At 45.2% G+C, this 27756-nt stretch overlaps 1 protein-coding gene across 3 annotated transcripts in view; it reads right to left on the reverse strand.

Annotated features, from left to right (window-relative positions):
• Nucleotides 1-27756, reverse strand: part of ate1 (arginyltransferase 1) — a 228999-nt gene that overhangs the window by 14364 nt on the left and 186879 nt on the right. For all 3 annotated transcript variants that reach the window (XM_014154421.3, XM_014154420.3, XM_045700642.2), the window contains one exon: nt 3949-4069. In XM_014154421.3, coding sequence (XP_014009896.3) covers nt 3949-4069 — 121 coding nt within the window. The remainder of the gene's footprint in view (nt 1-3948; nt 4070-27756) is intronic.

Consider the following 27756-nt stretch of genomic DNA (forward strand, 5'->3'; position numbering starts at 1 on the left):
GGAAAGTTGTTTGAAATGTCTGGATCAAGTTTACAGGTAACTTATTAGATACTTTGTAGTCATGTTGCGCGAGTTGGAACCGGTGTATTTTCAGAATCAAACGCGCCAAATAAATTGACATTTTGGGGATATAACGACATAATTAATCGAACAAAAGGACCATTTGTGATGTTTAATGGACATATTGGAGTGCCAACAGAAGAAGATCTTCAAAGGTAAAGCATGAATTATGTGTTATTTCTGACTTTTGTGTTGTGCCTGGCGGGTTGAATTATGATTTTCATGTGTATGTTTGATGGGGTGCTGTCCTCAGATAATAGCATGGTTTGCTTTCACCGTAAAGCCTTTTTGAAATCTGACACTGGCTGGATTAACAAGAAGTTCATCTTTAAACCGCTGTATAACACTTGTATGATTTATGAATTATGAGTATTTCTGTTTTTGAATTTGGCGCACTGCTATTTCACTGGGTGTTGTCAAATCAATCCTGTTATTGGGATTGGCGCGGAAAGGGATCACTAAGAAGTTAAGAATGTGAAATGTCAGAATAATAGTAGAGAGAATGATTTCTTTCAGCTTTTATTCATTTCATCACATTCCCAGTGGGTCAGAAGTATACATACACTCAATTAGTATTTGGTAGCATTGTCTTTCAATTGTTTTACTTGGGTCAAACGGTTCGGGTAGCCTTCCACAAGCTTCCCACAATAAGTTGGGTGACTTTTGGCATATTCCTCCTGACAGAGCTGGTGTAACCGAGTCAGGTTTGTAGGCCTCCTTGCTCGCACACGATATTTCAGCTCTGCCCACAAATGTTCTATAGGATTGAGGTCAGGGCTTTGTGATGGCCACTCCAATACCTTGACTAGGTTGTCCTTAAGCCATTTTGCCACAACTTTGGAAGTATGCTTGGGGTCATTGTCCATTTGGAAGACCCATTTGCGACCAAGCGTTAACTTCCTGACTGATGTCTTGAGATGTTGCTTCAATATATCGACATAATTTTCCATTCTTCATATTCTGTGAAGTGCACCAGTCCGTCCTGCAGCAAAGCACCCCCACAACATGATGCTGCCACCCCCTGGGCTTCACGGTTGGGATGGTGTTCTTCGGCTTGCAAACCTCCCTCTTTTTCTTCCAAACATAACGATGGTCATTATGGCCAAACAGTTTTATTTTCGTTTCATCAGACCAGAGGACATTTCTCCAAAAAGTACGATCTTTGTCCCCATGTGCAGTTGCAAACCGTAGTCTGGCTTTTTCATGGCGGTTTTGGAGCAGTGGCTTCTTCCTTGCTGAGCGGCATTTCAGGTTATGTCGATATAGGACTCGTTTTACTGTGGATATAGATACTTTTGAACCTGTTTCCTCCAGCATCTTCACAAGGTCCTGTTGTTGTTGTTCTGGGATTGATTTGCACTTTTCGCACCAAAATACATTCATCTCTAGGAGACAGAACACGTCTCCTTCCTGAGCGGTATGACGGCTGCGTGGTCCCATGGCGTTCATAATTGCGTACTATTGTTTGTACAGATGAGCGTGGTACCTTCAGGCGTTTGGAAATTGCTCCCAAGGATGAACCAGACTTGTAGAGGTCTTGGCTGATTTCTTTTGATTTTCCCACGATGTCAAGAAAAGAGGCACTGAATTTGAAGGTAGGCCTTGAAAAACAGCAACAGGTACACCTCCAATTGACTCATTATGTCAATTAACCTATCAGAAGCTTCTAAAGCCATGACATAATTTTTGGGAATTTTCCAAGCTGTTTAAAGGCACAGTCAACTTAGTGTATGTTAACGTCTGACCCACTGGAATTGTGATACAGTGAATTATAAGTGAAATAATCTGTCTGTAAACAATTGTTGGAAAAATTACTTGTGTCATGTACAAAGTAGATGTCCTAACCGACTTGCCAAAACTACAGTTTGTTAATAAGAAATTTGTGCCATGGTTGAAAAACGGGTTTTAATGGCTCCACCCTAAGTGTATGTAAACTTCCGACTTCAACTGTATATATATAAATATTTTTTAATACCCTTGCTTCAGACCTTTACCAATGATTGACATTTGAGGGGTCAGACTTACTGTGTAATAAGTCCATATGTTCAGTCAAAATGACTTATTTACAAATTATCCTTAAAAGGGATGCCTTGGGATTTTGTCAATGATGCCCTTCATCTTCTTCCCCAGAATAAGATGAACTCTTGGATACCATTTTTATGTCTCTGCATGCAGTTTGAAGGAAATTAATTTGATACCGCTCATAGCCTACTAGACTCTGTAGCATATGCTGTGCGCGTATGATAAGATAAATGACGACTAACAAAAATAGACACGAACCAATTGAATGCCACAAAATTATGCAAATTAACCTAATCGACCGATCAAATGTATTTACATCGACTGGTATTTCCATAATTTCTCCCAAAGAATTTGACCGGCGTCAATCTTTAATAAAATTATTTTTTCTTCCGCTTTCCTTTATTTATTTTTATTTGTTGCCAAAAGCCGGCAATTCCCAGTTAACGGAAACTCTGGCACACAGTCACACACACAAAACTCCCTGGAAAACAGTGGTAAATGTAACAGAGTAGCTAAATAAAAATGAATGAATGAATGAGATAGTTGCGTGCGCGCCACACCCACACACACACAGGAAAGTACGCACACCTCTGCCTGCCAAAACCAACGTGACCGCTTGCGCCACACTCTATTGGTGTGTTAGACATTGGAAACAGCCTAAGCAACTGTCTGTGTGTGCGTGTGTGAAAATGCAGCGATTCTCTTTCTCTCCGCTTGCAGGCTGCCATACACACTGGAGACAAATTCTTCTGGATGGTTTCTAGAGGATTTTCTCTCCATCTCAAGATCTGGTAGTTGTACATATTAGCCTGTTTTTTACTTAGCCAGATCAGTGAGTAGAGGTGAGGCTCGCCTAAACGGAGCCAGGCTCATCTTGGAAGAGCTAAATAGCTTTGGAGAGGATTACTATAGACCCGGCAGTGGGGGTAGAAGTGTGGGGTGAGGTAGAAACAGTTTAAAGGAGTGTGTGTGCTGATATAGAACTCTAACAACTGAGAACTGAACAGTCAGCAGATCGGGACATAGATAGAACAGGGAGAGGAGTGTGTGTGTATCATTATGTGTGAGTAAGAGCGAGAGAGTACTTTCAAGTACCCCACTTGGCAGTTATCCGCAATGAACCCTCTTTCTCTTCCTCTCCTCCTTGTCCTCCTCTCCACTCTCTCCCTCCCAGCTGTGGCGTCTGTTGGTCGGCCCAGCTATTATCACTGATATCATTATTCTGGTAATAATAACAGCATCTGCATCACAAATGGCACTCTTTTCCCTACATAGTGCACTACTTCTGACCAGGGCCCAGTAGTGCACTATGTAGGGAACAGGGTGCCATTTGAGATGCAGCCCTGAGTCTTCCATAATGACAGTGTCTGACCACAGTGGAGCCAGCACACAAACTGACCTGGGTTCAGGGAAAGCTCAGTGTCTGGAGCTAAGCCAGAGGTTTCAACATACTGCACGATCAGACTCGGATTAGTTGGTTCGGCTCACACACACAGGTTCATCTGAGCACACACGCATCCATAACAGCTTGTGAATACAATCGAAACATTACTGTCCAATGTCAATTGGAAATTTGCCTTTTTTGTGCTTAATATTATTCCCAAACCGAACCAGTTGTAGCGGTTAAGTGCCTCGCACACAGGCACAATGGCAGTAAATGGTAGTTGAGATTTTGATGACAGAAACCCTCCGGTTGCCGGCTCACTGCAGCCACATTTCCCCCGAGGATTGGAAGCAGCAACCCGCCTACTGGCCCAATTCTGTAACCTTGAGGCTACTGCCGACCACAAGAATGACTGATATAGGTCAGTGTGCCGTAGGATAGCGTTCGTAGTGTACTGTAGGTTGCTGTGTTGTTTTCAGTACCTGCGTCGGGGTCCTGGTTGAAGCGTGCGTAGTGGGTCTGCTCCAGGCTGGGGATGCAGCGTTCTATAGGCACAAAGACATATGTCTCTGGGCACAGGAGGTCTGAAGGCTGGTACTGCCCCTAGAGAGAGCGACAGAGAAAGGGGTTGTTATTTTACCATACATAACATTGCATCAAATTTTGGGGGTGGTCCCAACCGGGACTCAAACCCTGGTCCAGAAAATGTTAGCCTTAGCCGTTACGCCAAAAGATACAAACATAATATTGCAGCAAATATGGGGGGGGGGGTTGTCCCAGCAAATATCTACCTTACGTTACTACAACAGATCTGAACATCTTGATGTAGTTGTGACAATATTTTGAGTGTTAGACATACTTATAAACTGAGCTAGACAGAGATCATGGGGAAAGACAGATGTAGAGGAAAAGGCTGAAGAGAAAGAAATGGGGAACAGGGGGAAAGAGGAAAGTGCAGCAGAACCTTGGCCCTTTGGCCTTTTATCAAAGGCCTTGAATTGATCACATGGCTCCAAACAAACACACAGATTACACTGTAAACAAGAAGGCGCCTCCAACAGGCATGCTGCACTGTCTCACACACAGTCACATTATACAAACACACGCACAAACCAAACACACACATATACTGATAAACACACAAACAAGAGATTATGCAATAAAAAAAGCAGGCGCCTCCATGAGGCTTTCTGCCACATCTCAAAACACGGACGCGCACACACGTGCACACGAAAGCTAACGCACGCACGCTCTCTATCACACACACACGGTCGCTCGCACGCACCCAAACGTTGGCTCGCGCACGCACGTTCGCACGCGCACACTTTCTCTCTCCCGCGCGCACACTTTCTCTCTCCCGCGCGCACACTTTCTCTCTCCCGCGCGCACACTTTCTCTCTCCCGCGCGCACACTTTCTCTCTCCCGCGCGCACACTTTCTCTCTCCCGCGCGCACACTTTCTCACTCCCCCGCACACGTTCTCACTCCCCCGCACACGTTCTCACTCACGCACACGTTCTCACTCACGCACACGTTCTCTCTCTCTCACGCACACGTTCTCTCTCTCTCACGCACACGTTCTCTCTCTCTCTCACGCACACGTTCTCTCTCTCTCACGCACCACACGTTCTCTCTCTCTCACGCACACACGTTCTCTCTCTCTCACGCACACACGTTCTCTCTCTCTCACGCACACACGTTCTCTCTCTCACACACACGTTCTCTCTCACACACACGTTCTCTCTCTCACACACACCTTCTCTCTCTCTCACACACACGTTCTCTCTCTCACACACACGTTCTCTCTCTCTCCCACACACGTTCTCTCTCTCTCACACACACACGTTCTCTCTCTCTCTCTCTCTCTCACCACACACGTTCTCTCTCTCTCTCTCTCTCTCACACACACGTTCTCTCTCTCTCTCTCTCTCACACACACACGCCTCTCTCTCTCTCTCTCACACACACACGTTCTCTCTCTCTCTCACACACACACGTTCTCTCACTCACACACACGTTCTCTCCCCCACGCCCACACACACACACGTTCTCTCACACACACACACACGTTCTCTCACACACACACACACGTTCTCTCACACACACACACGTTCTCTCACACACACACGTTCTCTCACACACACACGTTCTCTCACACACACACACGTTCTCTCTCACACACACACACGTCTCTCTCACACACACACACACGTTCTCTCACACACACACACACGTTCTCTCACACACACGTTCTCTCAACTGAAGGGGATGTGTTAGTGAGTTAACTTATCCTGGTGCCAACAGATGAATAGAGCACTGCATTCTCCTGCTGTCCCCTACACCCACTGACATTCTGACTGTCAACAGTCACAGACATTCTTACACTTCACCACAACTACTCTATGGGTTCCCTCATCATCGCTCAGCAAAAGCACACCTCCACATGTTTCTCTCACATGCACACACACGTGCGCACACACACACCTTCACCCCAACATTGGACCTCTTGAAAACAGCCGTGGGCACGGATGAGTGAAGGGACACGAGGAGAGAGGGATGGGATGGAGTGAGGTGTAGATGGAGTGAGTAAGCCACAGTTACACTCTGTAGCACGAGAATACTTCCTAATCAGAGAGAGTGTGAACCAACGTGTAAGGACAGGCCTCTCTCTGTACTCTCCTATACCATGACAAGAAACAGGCACAGGACGACATGGAATTTATGCAGGGCAATATAAAAAGTCCATGTCTATGCCCCAAATGGCACCATATGTTTCCTATATACTGGACTATATAGGGAATAGGGTGCCATTTGGAAAGCAGACCATACTAAAGTATTTTAGGCCTATTTCTAGGTCCCAGTCTAAACCTTAGCCCAGAATAACATGTTTGTGCCTTTTAAGATTTGTGTGATGAAAAAAAGTTAAGACGTAGAGAGAGGGCCTATATAACCAAAAATAAGATACAGGAGGCTCATAGCCCAGTCAGAAAACTCAGCACTTACACAAAAAGGAAAAAGGGAGCAGGAGGAAAAGGAGGAATAGAACACCAAAATATGAGAGGACACAGGTATTAGTGGTCTGGAGTGAGAGAGCTGGGAGAAGAGGGAAAAAGTAAAAGAGAGGTAGTAAAAGCAGTGGCAGGCAAACAGTGGCTATGAGCGAGCGAGAGAGAGAGGAGTCTGGCCACTATCTGTGAGTCTGTTCCCTTTCCTTATTGGACTGGAGCGTTGGCCTGAGCTCACCACCACAAGGTGTTTCTCTTCTCTTTCCTCACTCCCTCTTATCTAACCCTCACTCTTTTCACTGTCACTCTTTCCCTCCATCCTCAGTGTCCTCTCTCTCCTCTCCAGCTTTCCTAGGTTGGCTTTAAGGCTCTCCCTTACCTCAGTTTCACAATTACTTCTACAGAGTTTGCCTGGCCAGCAGATATGCTAGGGACGCATTGGTGTGACCACCATTTGCCGCATGCAGTGCGACATCTCATTCGCATAGAGTTGATCAGGCTGATGATTGTGGCCTGTGGAATGTTGTCCCACTCTTCAATGGCTGTGTGAAGTTGCTGGATATTGGCGGGACCTGGAACACGCTGTCGTACACGTCGACCCAGAGCATCCCAAACATGCTCAATGGGTGACATGTCTGGTGAGTGTGCAGGCCATGGAAGAACTGGGACATTTTCAGCTTCTAGGAATTGGGTACAGATCCTTGCGACATGGAGCCGCGCATTATCATGCTGAAACATAAGGTGATGGCGGCGAAAATGGGCCTCAAGATTTCGTCACAGTATCTCTATGCAGTCAAATTGCCATCGATAAAATGAAATTGTTTTCATTGTTCGTACCTTATGCCTGCCCACACCATAACCCCACCATGGGGCACTCTGTTCACAATGTTGACATCAGCAAACAGCTCGTCCACACGACGCCATACACAACGCCATAGATGACGCCATACATGACGCCATCTACCTGGTACAGTTGAAACCGGGATTCATCCGTGAAGAGCACACTTCATCGTGCCAGTGGCCATCGAAGGTGAGCATTTTCCCACTGAAGTTGGTTACGACGCCAAAAAATCCAAAATGAAGGTAGGCCTATTTAAACGGTATTGACGGTTACTTTATTTTCACAACGGTCTTCATCCATAACCGTCAGTTACACCGTTATTCAATTACCGTCATAGTACTGCATGTTTTAGCTGCACAGCTAGGGCTAAGTATTGCTCCGAAGAGCAAAGACGTTTGTTAGTAATCTATTCCCTTACAATGCTGGACTGACTGGCTCCACCAATGACTACAAAACTGTCTGGATCACTAATGTCATTCTGGCGCTATGAATAGGTCTTTGCTAATGAGTATATTGGAGTGTATTGCAAAAATATTAAAATAGACAGTCAAGGAACTTAAGCAAAATTAGTTTGGGCAAGTAAACAAATGAAAACTACAATTACACACTATCACACGGACTTAGGCTACATTCGTATAAACACACAAACGTGGCAGCCTCCAGCTATGTCGGCTCTTGAGCACACAAAGTGAGGCTCACCGTAGTACAGGGTGGCGTTCAAAAGGGCAACAAACGGAAGACAACAGACTGAAGCAATATGCCGCCGATAGACATGGTCTAAGCAACTTTGCAGTATTGTTTTATTTCTCACCTTATTAGCTCATAACGTCCTTTGCATTATTACATACAGCAGGAAATAACTTTTGTATGTTAGATCGGCGGTAACTCACTACCATTTCGACCAGAAATATGACTATCCTAAATTGGATCCTTTGTTCATACAAGTCTACTTATCCCAGAGACTGCTGCAAGACGCCGCCAGCCGAGAAGAGCTATTCGGAGGGGAATCTTAGTTCGACTCATGAGGCGTGCATACCACCCACTGTTTCAGAGAATATTACTCGCTAATGAGCAATCCCTTGACAATAAAGTAGACAAGCTCAGGGTGAGGATCTCCTTCCAGATTGACATCAGGGACAGTAATGGAATCATGGCTCTCACTGGATATATTGTCAGAGTCCATACAGCCAGCTGGATTCTCAGTATATTGCGCTGACAGGAATAAAGCACTCTCCGTAAAAAAGAAAGGCGGAGGAGTATGTTTCATGATTAACTACTCATGTGATTGTGGTAATGTACAGGAAGTCAAGTCCTTTTGTTCATCCGTCCTAGAATACCTCACAATCAAATGCTGACCGCATTACCTCCCGAGAGAATTCGGTCAACGTCATAGCCGTGCATATTCCCCCTCAAGCCGATACCACGACTACACTGGACATTGTACAAACCACATATCCTGAGGTCACATTTATTATAGCTGGGGACTTTAATAAAGCAAATCTGAGGAAAATGCTACCGAAGATATATCAACATCGCCTGCTCCACTCGTGCTTCAAAAACTCTAGACCATTGCTACTCTACCTTCCAGGACAGCTACAAAGCCCTCACTTTGGCAAATCAAATCACACCTCCATCCTGTTCCTCCCTTCCTATAGGCAGAAATGCAAACAGGAAGTACCCGTGGTAAGGACTGGTCAACGCTGGCCTGACCAATCTGAATCTTCAAGATTGTTTTGATCAAGAATAATGTTCCAGATTGAGAATAACTCTGACATATACACTGGCATAGTGACTTAATCAGGAAATGTATAGGGGATGTTGTTCCCACTTTGACAATTAAAACCTATCCAAACCAAAAACTGTGGATAGATGGCAGCATTCACGCAAAACTGAAAATGCGAACAACTACATTTAACCACAGCAAGGTTACTGGGAATATGGTTCAGTACAAACAGTCCAGTTACGCCCTCCGTAAGGCAATCAAAAAGGCAAAACCTCAGGAGAGAGACAAAGTGGTGTCACAAATCAACTGCTCAGACACGAGACGCATGTAGCAGGGATTCCAGACAATCGGATTATAAAGGGAAAACCAGCCATGTCGGGGACACCAACGTCTTGCTCCTGGACAAGCTAAACACCTTCATCGCCTTAAGGGAAACACAGTGCCGCCAACGCTGGCCACCACACGCTACGTGGACTACGAGCTCTCATTCGCTGTGGCCGTCGTGAGTAAGACATTTAAGCGTGTTAACCCTTGTAAGGCTCCCTGCCCAGATGCCATCCCTAGCCGTGTCCTGAGAGCATGCACAGACCAGCTGGCTGGAGTGTTTACAGAGATTTTCAATCTCTCCCAATTCCAGTCTGTTGTCCCCAGTTGCTTCATGTACCCAAAAAAGCAAAGGTAACTGAACTAAATGACTACCGCTCTGCAGCACTCCCTTCTGTCATCATGGAGTGCTTTGAGAGGCTAGTTAAGGATCATATCACCTACACCTTACCCGACACACTGCAATTAGCATTTCGCCCCAATAGACCCACGAATGAGGCAATCTACATCGCAATGCACACTGCCCGATCCCATCTGGACAAAAGGAACACCTATCTCAGAATGCTGTTCATTGAATACAGCTCAGCCTTCAACAATAAAGTACCCTCCAAGCTCATCATTAAGCTCGGGACCTGGGTTTGAACTCCGCCCTGGGCAACTGGGTCCTGGACTTCCTGACTGGCCGCCCCCTGGTGGTAAAGGTAGGCAACAACATTTCCACTTCCCTGATCCTCAACACAGGGGACCCACAAGGGTGCGTACTCAGCCCCTTCCTGTACTCCCTATTCACCAATGACTATATGACCATGCATGTCTCCAACTCAATCATCAAGTTTTCAGGCAACACAACAGCGGTAGGCCTGATTACCAACAACGACAAGACCACCTACAGGGAGGAGGTGAGGGCCGTGGCAAAGTGATGCCAGGAAAATAATCTCTTCCTCAACAAAACAAAGGCGCTGATTATGGATTTCAGGAGACAGCAGAAGGAGCACGGCCTCATCCACATCGACGGGGGCGCAGTGGAGAAGATGAAAAGCTTCAAGTTCCTCTGCATACACGTCACTGACAATCTGAATTGGTCCACCCACACAGACAATGTGAAGAAACTTAAACTTCAGGAGGCTGAAGAATTTCTGATTGACCCATAAGATCCTCACAAACTTATACATATGCACAATTGAGAGCTTCCTGTCGGGCTGTATCACCGCCTGGTATGGCAACTGGACCATCCGCAAGCGTAGGGCTCTCCACACAGTGGTGCGGTCTACCCAAAGCGTCACTGGGGGCACACTGCCTGCCCTCCAGGACATCTACAGGACGGCCAAGAAGATCATCAAGGACCTCAGCCACCACAAGCTATGGCCTGTTTACCCTGCTACAAACCAGAAGGCGAGGTCAGTACAGGTGCATCAAAGCTGGTACCGAGAGACTGAGAAATAGCTTTTATCTCAAGGCCATCGGACTGTTAAATAGTCACCACTAACCACTGGTAAATTTAAATAATATACGGTTTACCTCACTTCATATGTATATACTGTATTCTAGTCAAGGCCAGTCCTACTAAGTATTGCTGTACACATACTATTCCAAATTTGTTTTTCAACAGGACAATGACCCAAAACACACCTCCAGGTTGTGTAAGGGCTTTTTGACCAAGAAGAGTGATGGAGTGCTGCATCAGATGACCTGGCCTCCACAATCACCCGACCTCAACCCAATTGAGATGGTTTGGAATGAGTTGGACCACAGAGTAAAGAAAAAGCAAAAAAAAGTGCTCATCATATATGTGGAAACTCCTTCAAGACTGTTGGAAAAGCATTCATCATGAAGCTGGTTGAGAGAATGCCAAGGTTGTGCAATGCTGTCATCAAGGCAAAGGGTGCCTACTTTTTTCCGCACATTTTGTTACATTACAGCTTTCTTCTAAAATTGATTAAATTGTTATTTTTCCAACATCAATCTACACACAATACCCCATTATGACAAAGCAACAAAAAAAACATAATATCACATTCACATATGTATTCAGACCCTTTACTCAGTACTTTCTTTAAGCACCTTTGGCAGCGTTTACAGCCTTGAGACTTATTGAGTAAGACGCTACAAGCTTGGCACACCTGTATTTCGGGAGTTTCTCCCATTCTTCTCTGCAGATCCTCTCAAGCTCTGTTGGATGGGGAGCATCAGTGCACAGATATTTTCATGTCTCTCCAGAGATGTCCGTTCGGGTTCAAGTCCAGGGTCTGGCTGGGCCACTCAAGTACATTGAGACTTGTGCTTAGGGTCGCTGTCCTGCTGGAAGGTGAACCTTCACCTCAGTCTGAAGTCCCGAGCAGGTTATCATCAAGGATCTCTCTGTACTTTGCTCTGATCATCTTTCCCTCGATCCCGACGAGTCTCCCTGTCCAAGCCACTGAAAAACATCCCCACAGCATGATGCTGCCACCACCACACTTCACCGTAGGGATGGTGCCAGGTTTCCTCCAGACGTGACGCTTGGCATTCAGGCCAAGGAGTTCAATCTTGGTTTCATCAGACCAGAGAATCTTGTTTCTCATGGTCAGAGAGTCTTTACGTGTCTTTTGGCAAACTCCAAGCGGGCCGTCATGTGCCTTTTACTGAGGAGTGGCTTTCGTCTGGTCGCTCTACCACAAAGGCCTGATTGGTGGAGTGCTGCAGAGATGGTAGTCCATCCATTCTGTTTCCATTGATCATCCTTGAGTCAAGGGGTCTGAATACACTGTACACACACTCCAGATTCCAACATTGTTTGTCCTAATATTTCCATATTTCTTAATTCCATTCTTTTACTTTGTGTGTATTGTTAAGATATTACTGCCCTGTCGGAGCTAGGAATACATTTCGCAACACCCACATGCTAAATATGAGTATGGGACAAATAAAAACTAAATATAATTTAATTGGATTTGACAAGGAGGGACTACTGGAACTTATCCAATAAGAAACACCAGTTCTCCATTACAAAGTGCTTTGCTACATTATGCCCAAATTAACACAACCCAGGTGTGTCTGAACTGACACTGGACACAGAGGGCTTAGTATGACCCAGGCCAGCTCTGACCCAGGGTCACATTCACCTAGCCAATTGGATGTGTGTGTGTTACTCACAGCCAAAGACAAATAAACACCCTATCTGTCCCTCCCAATTCTAAGACACACAGTTCACAATGACCTCCAACCCCATTCTGAGTCTCAGAGTCTTAAAAACACACACATTCACATTATCCACAGACAGACAGGACTGGGGGGTCCCTGCCATCAATTGCTGAATGAGACGTAAACAGACTGGGTCACACTAACACACAGACCAACCTATACATCAGTGTTCAGGGTGAGAATGGTGAAGGCTGTTGGAGGCGGAAAGAGGGGTACGGTACCGATGAAAGATGCATGTCAACAAACTAAACGCCAAGTCGTTTTGTCTCTCACATGGTACGCATGGACAAACACACACACAAATTGAAACACTCACCCCCACTCCCAGGGTTTGCCCCACCCCTTCCACCCCTGCACGGCTCTGCATCAGTGCTCCGTGGACGACAGGTTAATGACGAGAAAATATTTTTACAGGATCTTATTTCGATAGAGCCCGACAGACCGAAGGCAGCAAGCAGCTTTACAGGCATCAAGACTCACAGGGCCCTTTTATCTCCTCAACTCTCCAGGTCTTTATGGGCAGGGAGGCAGCACAGACAGCTACAGACATACAGGATCAGCCCCAGCCCATCTGTGGGAGTATGGCTGTATGTTATCCATTAAAGACAGACATACAGCACCAACCCCAGCCACTGACATACAGTCCCAGCCTTCTCTATATTGCCCAAGATCTTTTATGGGCAGGAAAACATTACAGACACAAACATATACTGCCCCAGTCCAAGCCACCTGAGCCCCCAGCCTGCTCTGCGTGAGTGAGTATGACTAGCCTTTATGTTATGGCCCCAACTCTTTCTGCCAGTAGTGCTGATCGGTTTTCTGGAATCCTCCTTCTCTCCCTAAAAAAGCCTTGCATGTCTCAGAAAATTCAGACCAAGTGGTGCTGCCACTGTTTTGAAAAATAAACCAGTCTGAGTTAATGGCAACGCAAACACGTCCAAACTCATGCCAGGAACACTAGACCCACTCCAATTTGTCTAACGTTCCAACAGATCCACGGAAGACGCCATTTCCGTCGCTATTCACATGACCGTAACCCATCTGGACAATAGGAACACCTATGTGAGAATGCTGTTCATTGACAACAGTTCAACATTCAATACTATTGTTTCCTTCAAGCTCAACACAAAGCTCAGAGCCCTGGGTCTGGACACCACCCTCTGCAACGATCCTGGACTTCCTGACAGGCAAACCACAGGCTGTGAGGATAGGCAACAACCCCTCCCCCACACTGACTCATAACACAGAGGCCCCCCAAGGGTGTGTCATCAGTCCTCTGCTGTATTCCCTGTTCACCCACGACTGCATGGCTTTCCGCAACCCCAACTCCAAGTTCTGACGACAAGCGGTTGTAGGCCTGATAACTAACAACAACGCATCAGCCTATAGGGAGTAGGTCAATTAATTGGCATTATGGTGTCATGAAAATAAATTCTCCTTCAAATGTCAGCAAAACAAAATAGTTGATTTTTGACTTCAGGAAGCAGAGAAAAAAGGAAACATGCCCTGATCCACATCAGAGGGACTGCAGTAGAGTGAGGATCTTTTACATTCCTCTGCATCCACATCACGAAGGACATGTCATGGACCGACAACGCCACCATTTCTAAGACGGCTGAAGAAATTAGGCATGCCAACTCGAATCCTATCCAAATACTACCGCTGCACCATCGAGAGCGTACTGACCGGTTGCATCACGGCCTGGTACGGGAATTTCTCCGTCCATGACCACAAGGCCATCCAGCAGGTGGGAGAAGATAGCCATGTACATCACTGGGACTGTGCTCCCACCAATCCAGGATATCTACTCAAAACGGTGCCAGAAGGCAGCAAGCAGCATCATCAATGACCCCATACACCCCAGCCATGAACTGTTCTATCCCTTACAGTCGGGCAGACAGTATCGGAGCATGAGGTCTGATAGAAACTGTCTCTGAGCCGGTTGGTATCTACAAGCCATCAGACTGCTGCACACTTGGACTGGACTGACCACCTGCTCCGATTCTCCGCACCTTAGAGCACACACAAAAACACACACAATACATACAAAGGTATCTGGACACCCCTTAAAATTAGTGCATTCAGCTACTTCAGCCACACTGACAGGTGTATAAAAATCGAGCACACAGCCATACAATCTCCGTAGACAAAAACTGGCAGTAGAATGGCCTTAACCTCTTGACGGTCGCCTAGGATAGGGGAAAATTCAGCACATTTTGAAAAAAATTAGTGCCCATTTTAAACGGCCTACTACTCAAACTCAGAAGCTAGGATATGCATATAATTAATACTTGTGGATAGAAAACACCCTAAAGTTTCTAAAACTGTTTGAATGGTGTCTGTGAGTATAACAGAACTCATATGGCAGTCAAAACCCCGAGACAGATCGAAACAGGAAGTGGAATTCTGAATTGCGAACTCAACTTCATCACGTTGCCTATTAATCACACCGTGAGCTATGGTTCATTGAGCACTTCCTATTGCTTCCACTAGATGTCCCCAGTCTTTACAAAGTGGTTTGAGTCTCCTACTGTTAAAACTGAATGAATGAGACGCTGTTGAAATTGGTCACATGAGGAGGGCCATCACCATTATGACGCCGGCGGCCCTGGCTTCCCTCCCCTTTCGAAACGTTTTGAAACACAATGCAATCGTCCTCCTTGAATCTTATTGGCTCTCTTGTTGTAAAACGCCCTGAAGATTTATGTTATACAACGTTTGACATTTTTGAACGAACCTAAATGGGAAAAAAATGCATTTTCTCGAAATGGCTATCCCGCGGCCGACGGAGCATTTGGATCAGCTTTCAGACGCGCTAACAAGAACAAGCTCTTGGAACATAAAGGAGTAATTTTTTCGAACGAAAATACATTTCTTGTGGACCTGGGATTCCTGGAAGTGCTTTCTGATGAAGACAACCAAAGGTAAGGGATTATTGACAATAGTATACAAGACTAGATGTGATATGCGATTGTTCCAAGATGGCGCTGACCTGTAACGTTAGCCTATTTTTCAGAGTATCGCATCCCCTTTCATCGCAAAGTATGATTACCCAGTAAAGTTAATTTTAAATCTGGCATTACAGGTGCTTTCAAGAGATATTCATCTATAAATCTTAGAATGACAATATTACATTTTAAAAATGTTTTCGAATAGTAATTTAGTAAATTGTAGCTCTGTTTCATCGGATGCATTTGAGGGAAAATAGTTAGTCAACGTTACGCACCGATGTAAAATGCTGTTTTTATATATGAATATGAACTTTATCGAACAAAAGAATGCATGTATTGTGTAACATGATGTCCATTTAGCTGTTTTTTGGTTATTTGTGATGTATGTGGTTGGTCGGAAAATGGCTATGTGGCTACTTTTACGATATACTCCTCTAACATAATCTAATGTTTTGCTTTTGCTGTAAAGCCTTTTTGAAATCGGACAACGTGGTTCGATTCAGGAGAGGTGTATCTATAAAACGATATAATTTGAAAAAATAGATTTTTTTTTTTTATTACATTTTGTTATGCTAATGGCGATATGATTTTTCGCTGGCGGCCGCACAGGGGTTAATGAAGAGCTTAGTGACTTTCAACGTGGCACCATCATAGGATACCACCTTTCCAACAAGTCAGTTCGTCAAATTTCTGCCCTGCTAGAGCTGCCCCGGTCAACTGTAAGTGGTGTTATTGTGAAGCGGAAACGTCTAGGAGCAACAACAGCTCAGCCACAAAGTGGTAAGCCACACAAGCTCACAGAAAGGGACCACCGAGTGCTGAAGCGCATAGAGCGTAAAAATGATCTGTCCTTGGTTGGAACACTCACTACCGAGTTCCAAACTGCCTCTGACAACATCAGCACAATAACTAGTCGTCAGGAGCTTCATGAAATGGGTTTCCTTGGCCAAGCAGCCGCACACAAGCCTAAGATCACCATGTGCAATGCCAAGCATTTGCTGGAGTGGTGTAAAGCCATTGGACTCTGGAGCAGTGGTAACGTGTTCTCTGGAGTGATGAATCCCGCGTCACTATCTGGGAGTCCGACAGACAAATCTGGGTTAGGCGGATGCCAGGAGAACACTACCAGCCCGAATGTATAGTGACAACTGTAAAGTTTGGTGGATGAGTAATAATGGTCTGGGGCAGTTTTCATGGTTTGGGCTAGGCCCCTTAGTTCCAGTGAAGGGGAATCTTAACGCTACAGCATACACAAAGACATTCTAGACGATTCTGTGCTTCCAAATTTATGGAAACAGTTTGGGCAAGGCTCTTTCCTGTTTCAGCATGACAATGCCCCCGTGCACAAAGTGAGCTCCAAACTGACATGGTTTATTGAGATCAGTGTGGAAGAACTTGACTGGCCTGCACAGAGCTCTGACCTCAACCCCATCGAACACCTTTGGGATGAATTGGAACGCCGACTGCAGGCCAGGCTTAACCTCTTCACTATAGAGGGCAGTATTTTCACGGCCGGGTGAAAAACGTACCCAAATTAAACGGCCTACTACTCAGGCCCAGGAACTAGAATATGCATATTATTAGTAGATTTGGATAGAAAACACTCTGAAGTTTCTAAAACTGTTTGAATGATGTCTGTGAGTATAACAGAACACATATGGCAGGCAAAAACCTGAGAAAAATCCGAACAGGAAGTTTGACTTCAGATGGCTGTAGTCATTTCAAATGAAGTTCTATCTAAACTACACAGTGTCTGTGATGTCATATTGCACTTCCTAAGGCTTCCACTAGATGTCAACAGTCATTAGAACCTCGTTTGAGGCTTCTAGAATACAATTTGATTGAATAACACCCGGAACAGTATGTGGTCGAACTGGGGTCATTGCCTTACCTCGTGCGCACTCACGAAGGATTAGCCATTTTTTCTTTTTCTTTTGTAATGAATCTGCTATTGTCCGGTTGGAATATTATCGCAATTCTACGATTATAACACCCTAAAGATGGATTGTGAACATGGTTTGACATGTTACTACAAACGCTGACGGAACTTTATAACTTTTCGTCGACAGTGGAAAGATGCATTTTGGAATGGGGATCTGGACGCGCCATCAAAACTGATTTATTTCTACATAAATTATGGACTTTATCGAACAAATAAACATTTCTTGTGGAAGTGGGAGACCTTCCGAGTGCATTCAGCCGAAGATCAGCAAAGGTAAGAAAATATTTTTAGCATATTTCAGCATTTTGGGGATGCCGTGGCTGGACGGCTAACTGAATAGCATGGTGCTCAGTACTCAGAATATTGCACAATGTGCGTTCTACGTAAAGTTATTTTGAAATCTGACACAGCGGGTGCATAAAAGAGTACTGTATCTATAATTCTTAAAATAATTGTTGTGTATTTTGTCAACGTTTATGATGAGTATTTTTGTAAATTCACCGGAAATTTTGGGGTGAATACATTTTCTGAACGTCACGCGCCAATGTAAAATGGGTTTTTTGGATATAATTATGAACTTGATGGAACAAAAAATGCATGTATTGTCTAACATAATGTCCTAGGAGTGTCATCTGATGAAGATCGTCAAAGGTTAGTGCATAATGTTAGCTGGTTTTGTGCTTTTGGATGGCTAACCTTGCTTTGAAAATGGCTGTGTTGTTGTTTTTTTGCTGTGGTTGTATCCTAACATAATCTAATGTTTTGCTTTCGCTGTAAAGCCTTTTTGAAATCGGACAACGTGGTTGGATTCAGGAGAGGTTTATCTTTCAAATGGTGTAAAATAGTCGTATTTTTGAGAAAACTGAATTGTGGTATTTTAGTTGTTTTTGTATTTCGCGCCATGCGATCCCATTGGCTGTTGGCTAGGGGTTCCGCTGGCGGAAAGGGGTTCTAGCAAAACCCCTAGGTGTAAGAAGTTAATCGCCCAACCTCAGTAATGCTTGTGTCTGAATGGAAGCAAGTTCTCGCAGTAATGTTTCAACGTTTAGTGTAAGGCCTTCCTCATCTCTGAAAAACATCCCCAAAGCATGATGCTGCCACCATGCTTCACCGTAGGGATGGTGCCAGGTTTCCTCCAGAAGTGACACTTGGCATTCAGGCCAAAGAGTTCAATAGTTCAATCTCAAATCAAACCAAATTTTATTTTATTTAATTAGGCATTCCACGCTTCAAGATTGCTTCGATCACATGGACTGGGATATGTTCCGCATAGCGTCAGACAATAACATTGATGAATACGCTGATTTGGTGAGCGAGTTTATTAGCAAGTGCATCGGTGATGCTGTAACCCCAGCGTCGATTAAAACATTCCCCAACCAGAAACCGTGGATTGATGGCAGCATTCGCGCAAAACAAAGCGTGAACCACTGCTTTTAAATCAGGACAAGATGACTGGAAACATGACCGAATACAAACAGTGTAGCTATTCCCTCCGTAAGGCAATCAAACAAGCTATGCGTCAGTATAGAGGCAAAGTAGAGTCGCAATTCAACGGCTCAGACACGAGAGGTATGTGGCAGGGTCTACAGTCAATCACGGACTACAAAAGGAAAACAAGCCCCGTCGCAAACCACGATGTCTTGCTCCCAGACAAACTAAACAACTTATTTGCTCACTTTGAGGACAATACAGTGCCACGACATGGCCCGCTACCAAAACCTGCGGGCTCTCCTTCACTGCAGCCAACTTGAGTAAAACATTTAAACATGTTAACCCTCGCAAGGCTGCCGGCCCAGACGGCATCCCCAGCCGCATCCTCAGAGCATGCGCAGACCAGCCGGCTGGTGTGTTTACGGACATATTCCAAAAGTCTGATGGCCATGAGATATGTTATTTTTCAGTCTCTCGGTCCCAGATTTGATGAACATATATTGACCTCGCTTTCTGGATGGTAGCGGGGTGAACAGGCAGTGGCTTGGGTGGTTGACCTTGATGATCTTTTTGGCCTTCCTGTGACATTGGGTGCTGTAGGTGTCCTGGAGGGCAGGTACTTTTGCCCCAGTGATGCGTTGCGCAGACCGCACCACCCACTGGAGAGCTTTGCGGTTCTGGGCAGTGCAGTGCCATACCAGGCGGTGATACAGTCCGACAAGATGCTCTCAATTGTGCATCTGTAAAGGTTTGTAAGGATTTTAGGTGACAAACCAAATTTCCGTCTCCTGAGGTTGAAGAGGCGGTGTTGCACTTTCTTCACCACACTGTCTGTGTGGGTGGACCATTTCAGTTTGTCTGATGTGTACGCCGAGGAACTTGAAGCTTTCCATCATCTCCACTGCTGTCCCGTCGATGTGGATAGGGGGGTGATCCCTCTGCTGTTTCCTGAAGTCCACGATCATCTCCTTTGTTTTGTTGACGTTGAGTGAGAGGTTGTTTTCCTGACACCACACTCCGAGGGCCCTCACCACCTCCCTGTAGGCTGTCTCGTCGTTGTTGGTAATCAAGCCCACTACTGTTGTGTCGTCTGAAAACTTGATGATTGAGATGGAGGCGTGCATGGCCACACAGTCATTGGTGAACAGGGAGTACAGGAGGGGGCTGAGTACGAACCCTTGTGGGGCCCCAGTGTTGAGGATCAGCGAAGTGGAGATGTTGTTTCAGTCAAGAACAAATTCTTATTTACAATGACTGCCTACCTGGGCCAAACCCTAGCCAGGATGACGCTGGGTAAATTTTGCACCGCCCTATGGGACTCCCAATCACGGTCGGCTGTGATACAGCCTGGAATCGAACCAGGGTCTGTAGTGATGTCTCTAGCACTGAGATGCAGTGCCTTAAACCGCTGCATCACTCGGAAGCAAAGGGTTTGAATACCTATGCAAATAAAGTATCTGTTTTAATTTACACATTTGCAAACATTTCTAAAAACCTGTTTTGATTTGTCAGAATGGGGTGTTGTGTGTAGATTGCAGAGGATTTTATTTATCAAATCCAATTTAGAATAAGGCTGTAACGTAATTTTTTTGTTGAAAAAAGCCCGAAAGCACTGTATACCATGCGTATCCCATACATACTCTCAAAAAAAGGAACGGCCCTTCTTCAGGACCCTGTCCTTCAAAGACAATTCGTAAAATCCAAATAACTTCACAGATCTTCATTGTAAAGGGTTTAAACACTGTTTCCCATGCTTGTTCAATGAACCGTAAACAATTAATATGAACGTGCCTTAGGCATGCTGCAAGGAGGCATGAGGACTGCAGATGTGGCCAGGGCAATAAATTGCAATGTCCGTACTATGAGAAGCCTAAGACAGCGCTACAGGAAGACAGGACGGACAGCTGATTGTCCTCGCAGTGGCAGACCACGTGTAACACCTGCACAGGACCGGTACATCCGAACATCACATCTGCAGGACAGGTACAGTGGGGGGAAAAAGTATTTGATCCCCTGCTGATTTTGTATGTTTGCCCACTTACAAAGAAATGATCAGTCTATCATTTTAATGGTAGGTTTATTTGAACAGTGAGAGACAGAATAACAACAAAAAAATCCAGAAAAACTCAGCAAAACATGACTTAGTACTTGGTGGCAAAACCCTTGTTGGCAATCACAGAGGTCAGACGTTTCTTGTAGTTGGCCACCAGGTTTGCACACATCTCAGGAGGGATTTTGTCCCACTCCTCTTTGCAGATCTTCTCCAAGTCATTAAGGTTTCGAGGCTGACGTTTGGCAACTCGAACCTTCAGCTCCCTCCACAGATATTCTATGGGATTAAGGTCTGGAGACTGGCTAGGCCACTCCAGGACCTTAATGTGCTTCTTCTTGAGCCACTCCTTTGTCGACTTGGCCGTGTGTTTTTGGTCATTGTCATGCTGGAATACCTATCCACGACCCATTTTCAATGCCCTGGCTGAGGGAAGGAGGTTCTCACCCAAGATTTGACGGCACATGGCCCTGTCCATCGTCCCTTTGATGCGGTGAAGTTTCCTGTCCCCTTACAGAAAAACACCCCTAAAGCATAATGTTTCCACCTCCATGTTTGACGGTGGAGATGGTGTTCTTGGGGTCATAGACAGCATTCCTCCTCCTCCAAACACGGCGAGTTGAGTTGATGTCAAAGAGCTCCATTTTGGTCTCATCTGACCACAACACTTTCACCAGTTGTCCTCTGAATCATTCAGATGTTCATTGGCAAACTTCAGACGGCATGTATATGTATTCTTGAGCAGGGGGACCTTGCGGGCGCTGCAGGATTTCAGTCCTTTACGGCATAGTGTGTTACCAATTGTTTTCTTGGTGACTATGGTCTCAGCTGCCTTGAGATCATTGACAAGATCCTCCCGTGTAGTTCTGGGCTGATTCCTCACCGTTCTCATGATCATTGCAACTCCACGAGGTGAGATCTTGCATGGAGTTCTTTTGTGTTTCGTCCATTTGCGAATAATTGCACCAAATGTTGTCACCTTCTCACCAAGCTGCTTGGCGATGGTCTTGTAGCCCATTCCAGCCTTGTGTAGGTCTACAATCTTGTCCCTGACATCCTTGTAGAGCTCTTTGGTCTTGGCCATGGTGGAGAGTTTGGAATCTAATTGATTTCTTCTGTGGACAGGTTTCTTTTTTACAGGTAACAAGCTGCGGTTTGGAGCACTCCCTTTAAGAGTGCGCTCCTAATCTCAGCTCGTTACCTGTATAAAAGACACATGGGAGCCAGAAATCTTTCTGATTGAGAGGGGGTCAAATACTTATTTCCCTCATTAAAATGGAAATCAATTTCTAACATTTCTGACATGCGTTTTTGTTGTTATTCTGTCTCTCACTGTTCAAATAAACCTACCATTAAAACTATAGACTGATCCTTTCTTTGTCAGTGGGCAAACGTACAAAATCAGCAGGGGATCAAATACTTTTTTCCCCCACTGTATATGATGGCAACAACAACTGCCCAAGTTACACCAGGAACACACAATCCCACACAATCCCTCACACAGGCTGAGAGAGGCTGGACTGAGGGCTTCTAGGCCTGTTGTAAGGTAGGTCCTCACCAGATATCACCGGCAACAACGTTGCCTATGGGCACAAACCCACCGTTCAAGGACCAGACAGGACTGGCAAAAAGCCCTCTTCACTGACGAGTCGCGGTTGTGTCTCACCAGGAGTGATGGTTGGAATCGTGTTTATCGTCGAAGGAATGAGCGTTACACCGAAGCCTGTCACAGCATCATCGGACTGAGCTTGGAGGAGATGCACTGCAGTACTTAATGCAGCTGGTGGCCACACCAGATACTGACTGTTACTTTTGATTTTGACCCTTTGTTCAGGGACACATTATTCAATTTCTGTTAGTCGCATGTCTGCGGAACTTGTTCAGTTCATGTCTTAGTTGTTCAATCTTATGTTCATAGAAATATTTACACGTTAAGTTTGCTGAAAATAAACGCATGACAGTGAGATGACGTTTCTTTTTTTGCTGAGTTTACAACTAATAAAACTTGAACACTCCCTTTCACCCCCGCAACCCACACCCCCTTTCTGTCTCAATCTATCTATTCCCGCCTCCCTCCACCCCCCCTCATCCACGCCCAGCAAGACTCAATGAGCCTATCGTCTGACCCTGACCACGTGAACCCTAACACCTGACCCGTCGACCCTGTCAGCGGCTGGGAGAATGAATTAGCCCCAGACTGCGGCACCACACCATGGCTGTTAATGATTTGTTAAAAACGCAAGCAGGGCAAACTAATAAAAAAATGAAAACAGAGGATGATTGTGAGGCATAATAGCGAGAAAGAAATGACAGAAAACGTTATACAAATGTTTCTACTGTGAGGCACACTGTTGGTGTTCTCTCGCTGAGCTTAAATCAAACAACAATTAACTGCCAGAAAGAAAGGCTCCAATTTAGGGGAGAGAGGGAAGGGAAAGGGGTGAAGGGGGGAGCGTTTAGCTTATAAACTTCACAGAGAGGGTGAAAATGGGTCTGGGCTGGTTTGATCTCGTTTTGATGGCCAAAGGTTCTCTGACAGGGGCGTCTGAAAGAGAGGAGAGGAGTTAGGGGGTATGCCACTGGGCCAGCAGAACAGTATTCCACCCACATAACAGAACAATCAGTCTAGCCAGTACAGAAATGAGTCAACTAAGGCAGAGCATTGGGGAGAGAATAAAAGATTTGAGAATGAACAGATAGCCCTCTCAATAAGAAACCCTGTCATCAACACACAAAATAATAATATAGCCCAGCAATTCCCTACTAAGCTCAATAAAATGTTTTATATTGTTGAATTGAAATCCGTTTTAATATCTGGATTCCGTGATTGCATCCATATCACAGATTTTATAGGGCCCTAGTTTATCTCTCCTTAAAATAATCAAATTAATTGAATAGCTTCTTTCCCCACCCCCTCCATCAATCCTTTAATCCAAACCTGCATGGTGGCTGCTTTCTTTGCACAGTTGGTCATAGTACAAAGAAAGAAAGGAGGGAGAAAAAGAAAGGACACGTTGCTGTGCCCAGACCTGTTGAGCTGATGAGACATAAGCACATAGTGCTGCTACATAATATCTACAGTTGTTTATGGTAAATAGCATAGAGCTAGCATTGAGCTCAGTTGATAGAGCAAGGCTCTTGTAACACCAGGATAGTGGGTTTGATCCCCGAGGCCACCTATACATGCAAACTGTATGCACGCATGACTGTAGGTCACTTTGGATACGTGGGGACACATCCACTTTAAACAGCAGGTCTGGGATCAGGTATACTTCTGTTTATGGTAAATAGATGCTATAGAGCTGGTCTGAGATCAAACGAGTTCCTGAGCGCTAGAATACAACATGGATGGTAATGTAGATGGGCCATATAGTAGGGCTAGTTAATGCTTTGAATTACATCACCAGCAATAAACTTAGCAATACAGGCTACAAGCCATTTGGACCATATCCAATGCTCAAAACCCCCCCCCCCCAAAAGCCTTTGACTGCCTACGAATACCTCAAACTCACACACGGTCACTTAATCTGAGCAGAGAAATGCACATCTAAGTGACCCAGTGTGAAGTCACATGTACACACACATAGCTAGAGAGAGTGAAAAACAATGAAAGACTAGGACAAGCTGAGTCGTGAGTTGTACTGCTAAGCTGAGCATGTTTCTACCTGCCACTGCATACCTTGAGTTTTACACAGAGAGATGGAAGGGGGGAACACACACACAGTAGAGGATAGGGAAGGACTGAAAAAAGACAACTGGACTGCTCCTTCTAGAGATGGGAGATACAATTGTTTAAGGGACAGTAAAAATGAAAGTCCCGCAAACAAAGACAATGAAATACTTCAATTGATTTCCATCGAAAATGTAACAAAACATTTTCATGTACAGCAAATTAATAAATTGCGGGACCTGGGCCAGGAACACTCTGAACTATCTAATGGTGAGTGAAAGCACAATGAGAGGCTTTGCCATGTCCAGGCGCCTCCTGTACCTTAATCACTGCATTATAGACCCTGTCAGCCTTATGAAAACAACTGTCACCCACCTCCCGGCACCTCCCGGCACCCCCCCCTCCAGCCTGTACTGATGAGGTGGATGGGTCTAGCACACGGATGGTGCGGAGGGGTAGTGGAGTAAAAGAGCGGTGAGTTATATACTATGGCTGCATTGTATGTGTGCTCGCTAGTCTCCTCGGAGAGAGGGTATTGCTGCTCTCACCCTCTGTTCTGTTGACCTCTTAAGAATCTCAGAGTGAACAGAATGACCTATATTACCGAAACCTAAGAGGTAGTCATAGAGGGATTAGAGCAGGGCTCTCCATCACACAGGAATGCATCGGTTTTATAAACTCAGCAAAAAAGAAACGTCCTCTCACTGTCAACTGCGTTTACTTTCAGCAAACTTAACATGCAAATATTTGTATGAACATAAGATTCAGCAACTGAGACACAAACTGAACAAGTTCCACAGACATGTGACTAGCAGAAATTGAATAATGTGTCCCTGAACAAAGGAGGGGTCAAAATCAAAAGTAACAGTCAGTATCTGGTGTGGCCACCAGCTGCATTAAGTACTGCAGTGCATCTCCTCCTCATGGACAGCACCAGATTTGCCTGTTCTTGCTGTGAGATGTTACCCCACTCTTCCACCAAGGCACCTGCAATTTCCCTGACATTTCTGGGGGGGAATGGCCCTAGCCCTCACCCTCCGATCCAACAGGTCCCAGACGTGCTCAATGGGATTGAGATTCGGGCTCTTCGCTGGCCATGGCAGAACACTGACATTCCTGTCTTGCAGTAAATCACGCACAGAACGAGCAGTACGGCTGGTGGCATTGTCATGCTGAAGGGTCATGTCAGGATGAGCCTGCAGGAAGGGTACCACGAGGGAGGAGGATGTCTTCCCTGTAACGCACAGCGTTGAGATTACCTGCAATGACAACAAGCTCAGTCCGATGATGCTGTGACACACCGCCCCAGACCATGACGGACCCTCCACCTCCAAATCGATCCCGCTCCAGAGTACAGGCCTTGGTGTAACGGTCATTCCTTCGACGATAAACGCGAATCCAACCATCACTCTTGGTGAGACACAACCGCGACTCGTCAGTGAAGAGCACTTTTTGCCACTCCTGTCTGGTCCTGAGACGGTGGGTTTGTGCACATAGGCTTGTTGCCGGTGATGTCTGGTGAGGACCTGCCTTACAACAGGCCTACAAGCCATCAGTCCAGCCTCTCTCAGCCTATTGCAGACAGTCTGAGCACTGATGGAGGGATTGTGCGTTCCTGGTGTAACTCGGGCAATTGTTGTTGCCATCCTGTACCTGTCCCGCAGGTGAGATTTTCGGATTTACCGATCCTGTGCAGGTGTTGTTACACGCGGTCTGCCACTGCGAGGACGATCAGCTGTCCGTCCTGTCTCCCTGTAGTGCTGTCTTAGGCGTCTCACAGTACGGACATTGCAATTTATTGCCCTGGCCACATCTGCAGTCCTCATGCCTCCTTGCAGCATGCCTAAGGCACGTTCACGCAGATGAGCAGGGACCCTGGGCATCTTTCTTTTGGTGTTTTTCAGAGTCAGTAGAAAGACCTCTTTAGTGTCCTAAGTTTTCATAACTGTGACCTTAATTGCCTACCGTCTGTAAGCTGTTAGTGTCTTAACGACCGTTCCACAGGTGCATGTTCATTAATTGTTTATGGTTCATTGAACAAGCAAGGAACATTCCTTTTTTTTGTTGCTGAGTTTAGATTCTACTCTACTTACTCACAAAGACATACTGTATCATGTACTTTCTCCATATGTCCTGTATTATAACCCATGTTTGGTTAAATGTCTGATCATTTTATGTTCTCAATTTCTGCAAGTCCGAGATATAACAACTTTCTATATTTAATTCAACAGTGTTCAGCTTTCTACTTAAATGCCTACTTAACATGCACACACACACCAAGGCAACGTGGAAGATTGATTGTTATTGACTAGTGATGGATGATGGCTTGCTCTCGGACTGTGTGCTTTTGTATTTCAAGACTAAGAACGGAGCTGAATGAGACTGAGGGGAGGTAGGTAACTACAGCTGCTACTAAAAAGTCCTTAAAAAGGCGGTCAACTACGAGCCCAAGCAACAAATATTCCTTACTTCTTTTTATCGTCTTCCCTTCTTTTGTCATTGGCAACCGTTTTGTCACCCTCTGCTTTGCGCTCCATCTGTCCCTTCCTATTTCACTCATTTCGCTCACTCGCTCTTTCTTCCTTTCTGTGGAACTTTAATGGTTTCCTGGGCTCAGTTCGAGACATTATTTCAGAGGGAACAATAACAACAAAAGTAAGTGCCACTTTAAGCAACTCTCACTACCTCCCTCCCCACTGGGAACCGGTGTGTGTGTGTGTGTTTGTCTTTCCCCGTCTATGCGCGCGTGCATACATTTGTGTGTTAGTTTGCTGAATTAATGGGCCTCGAAAACAAGCGCGCTCTGTCAGGTCCTACAAGCCCAGGTCTTGTGGAAATTAACTCAAGCCAAGTAACCAACTGCCTCATTTATGTACTTTAACTTTATTATCATCACCACCTTCAAATGTCTGCTTGCTTAGTCAATCTTTAAAAATAACTTCCACACCTCTTCAAAAGAAATGGAAAGTTACAGAAACACGGACCTGTATTTCTAGCTCTCCTGTCTGTACAAAATTCTAAAAACAACAGTAGTAAATGAAATTGTACGTAGGTTGGTTGTGCGAGTAAGCGAGAGAGAGGGAGAAAGAGCGGAGAAACCGGGAGAAAGACTTGTTTGTTTTACAACTAAAGAAATAAAACATGTTTGCACAAATCAAAGCTTGTGAATCTTT

This window comes from Salmo salar, chromosome 18, assembly GCF_965601325.2.
Source record: "Salmo salar chromosome 18, fSalSal1, whole genome shotgun sequence".
Lineage (NCBI taxonomy): Eukaryota > Metazoa > Chordata > Actinopteri > Salmoniformes > Salmonidae > Salmo > Salmo salar.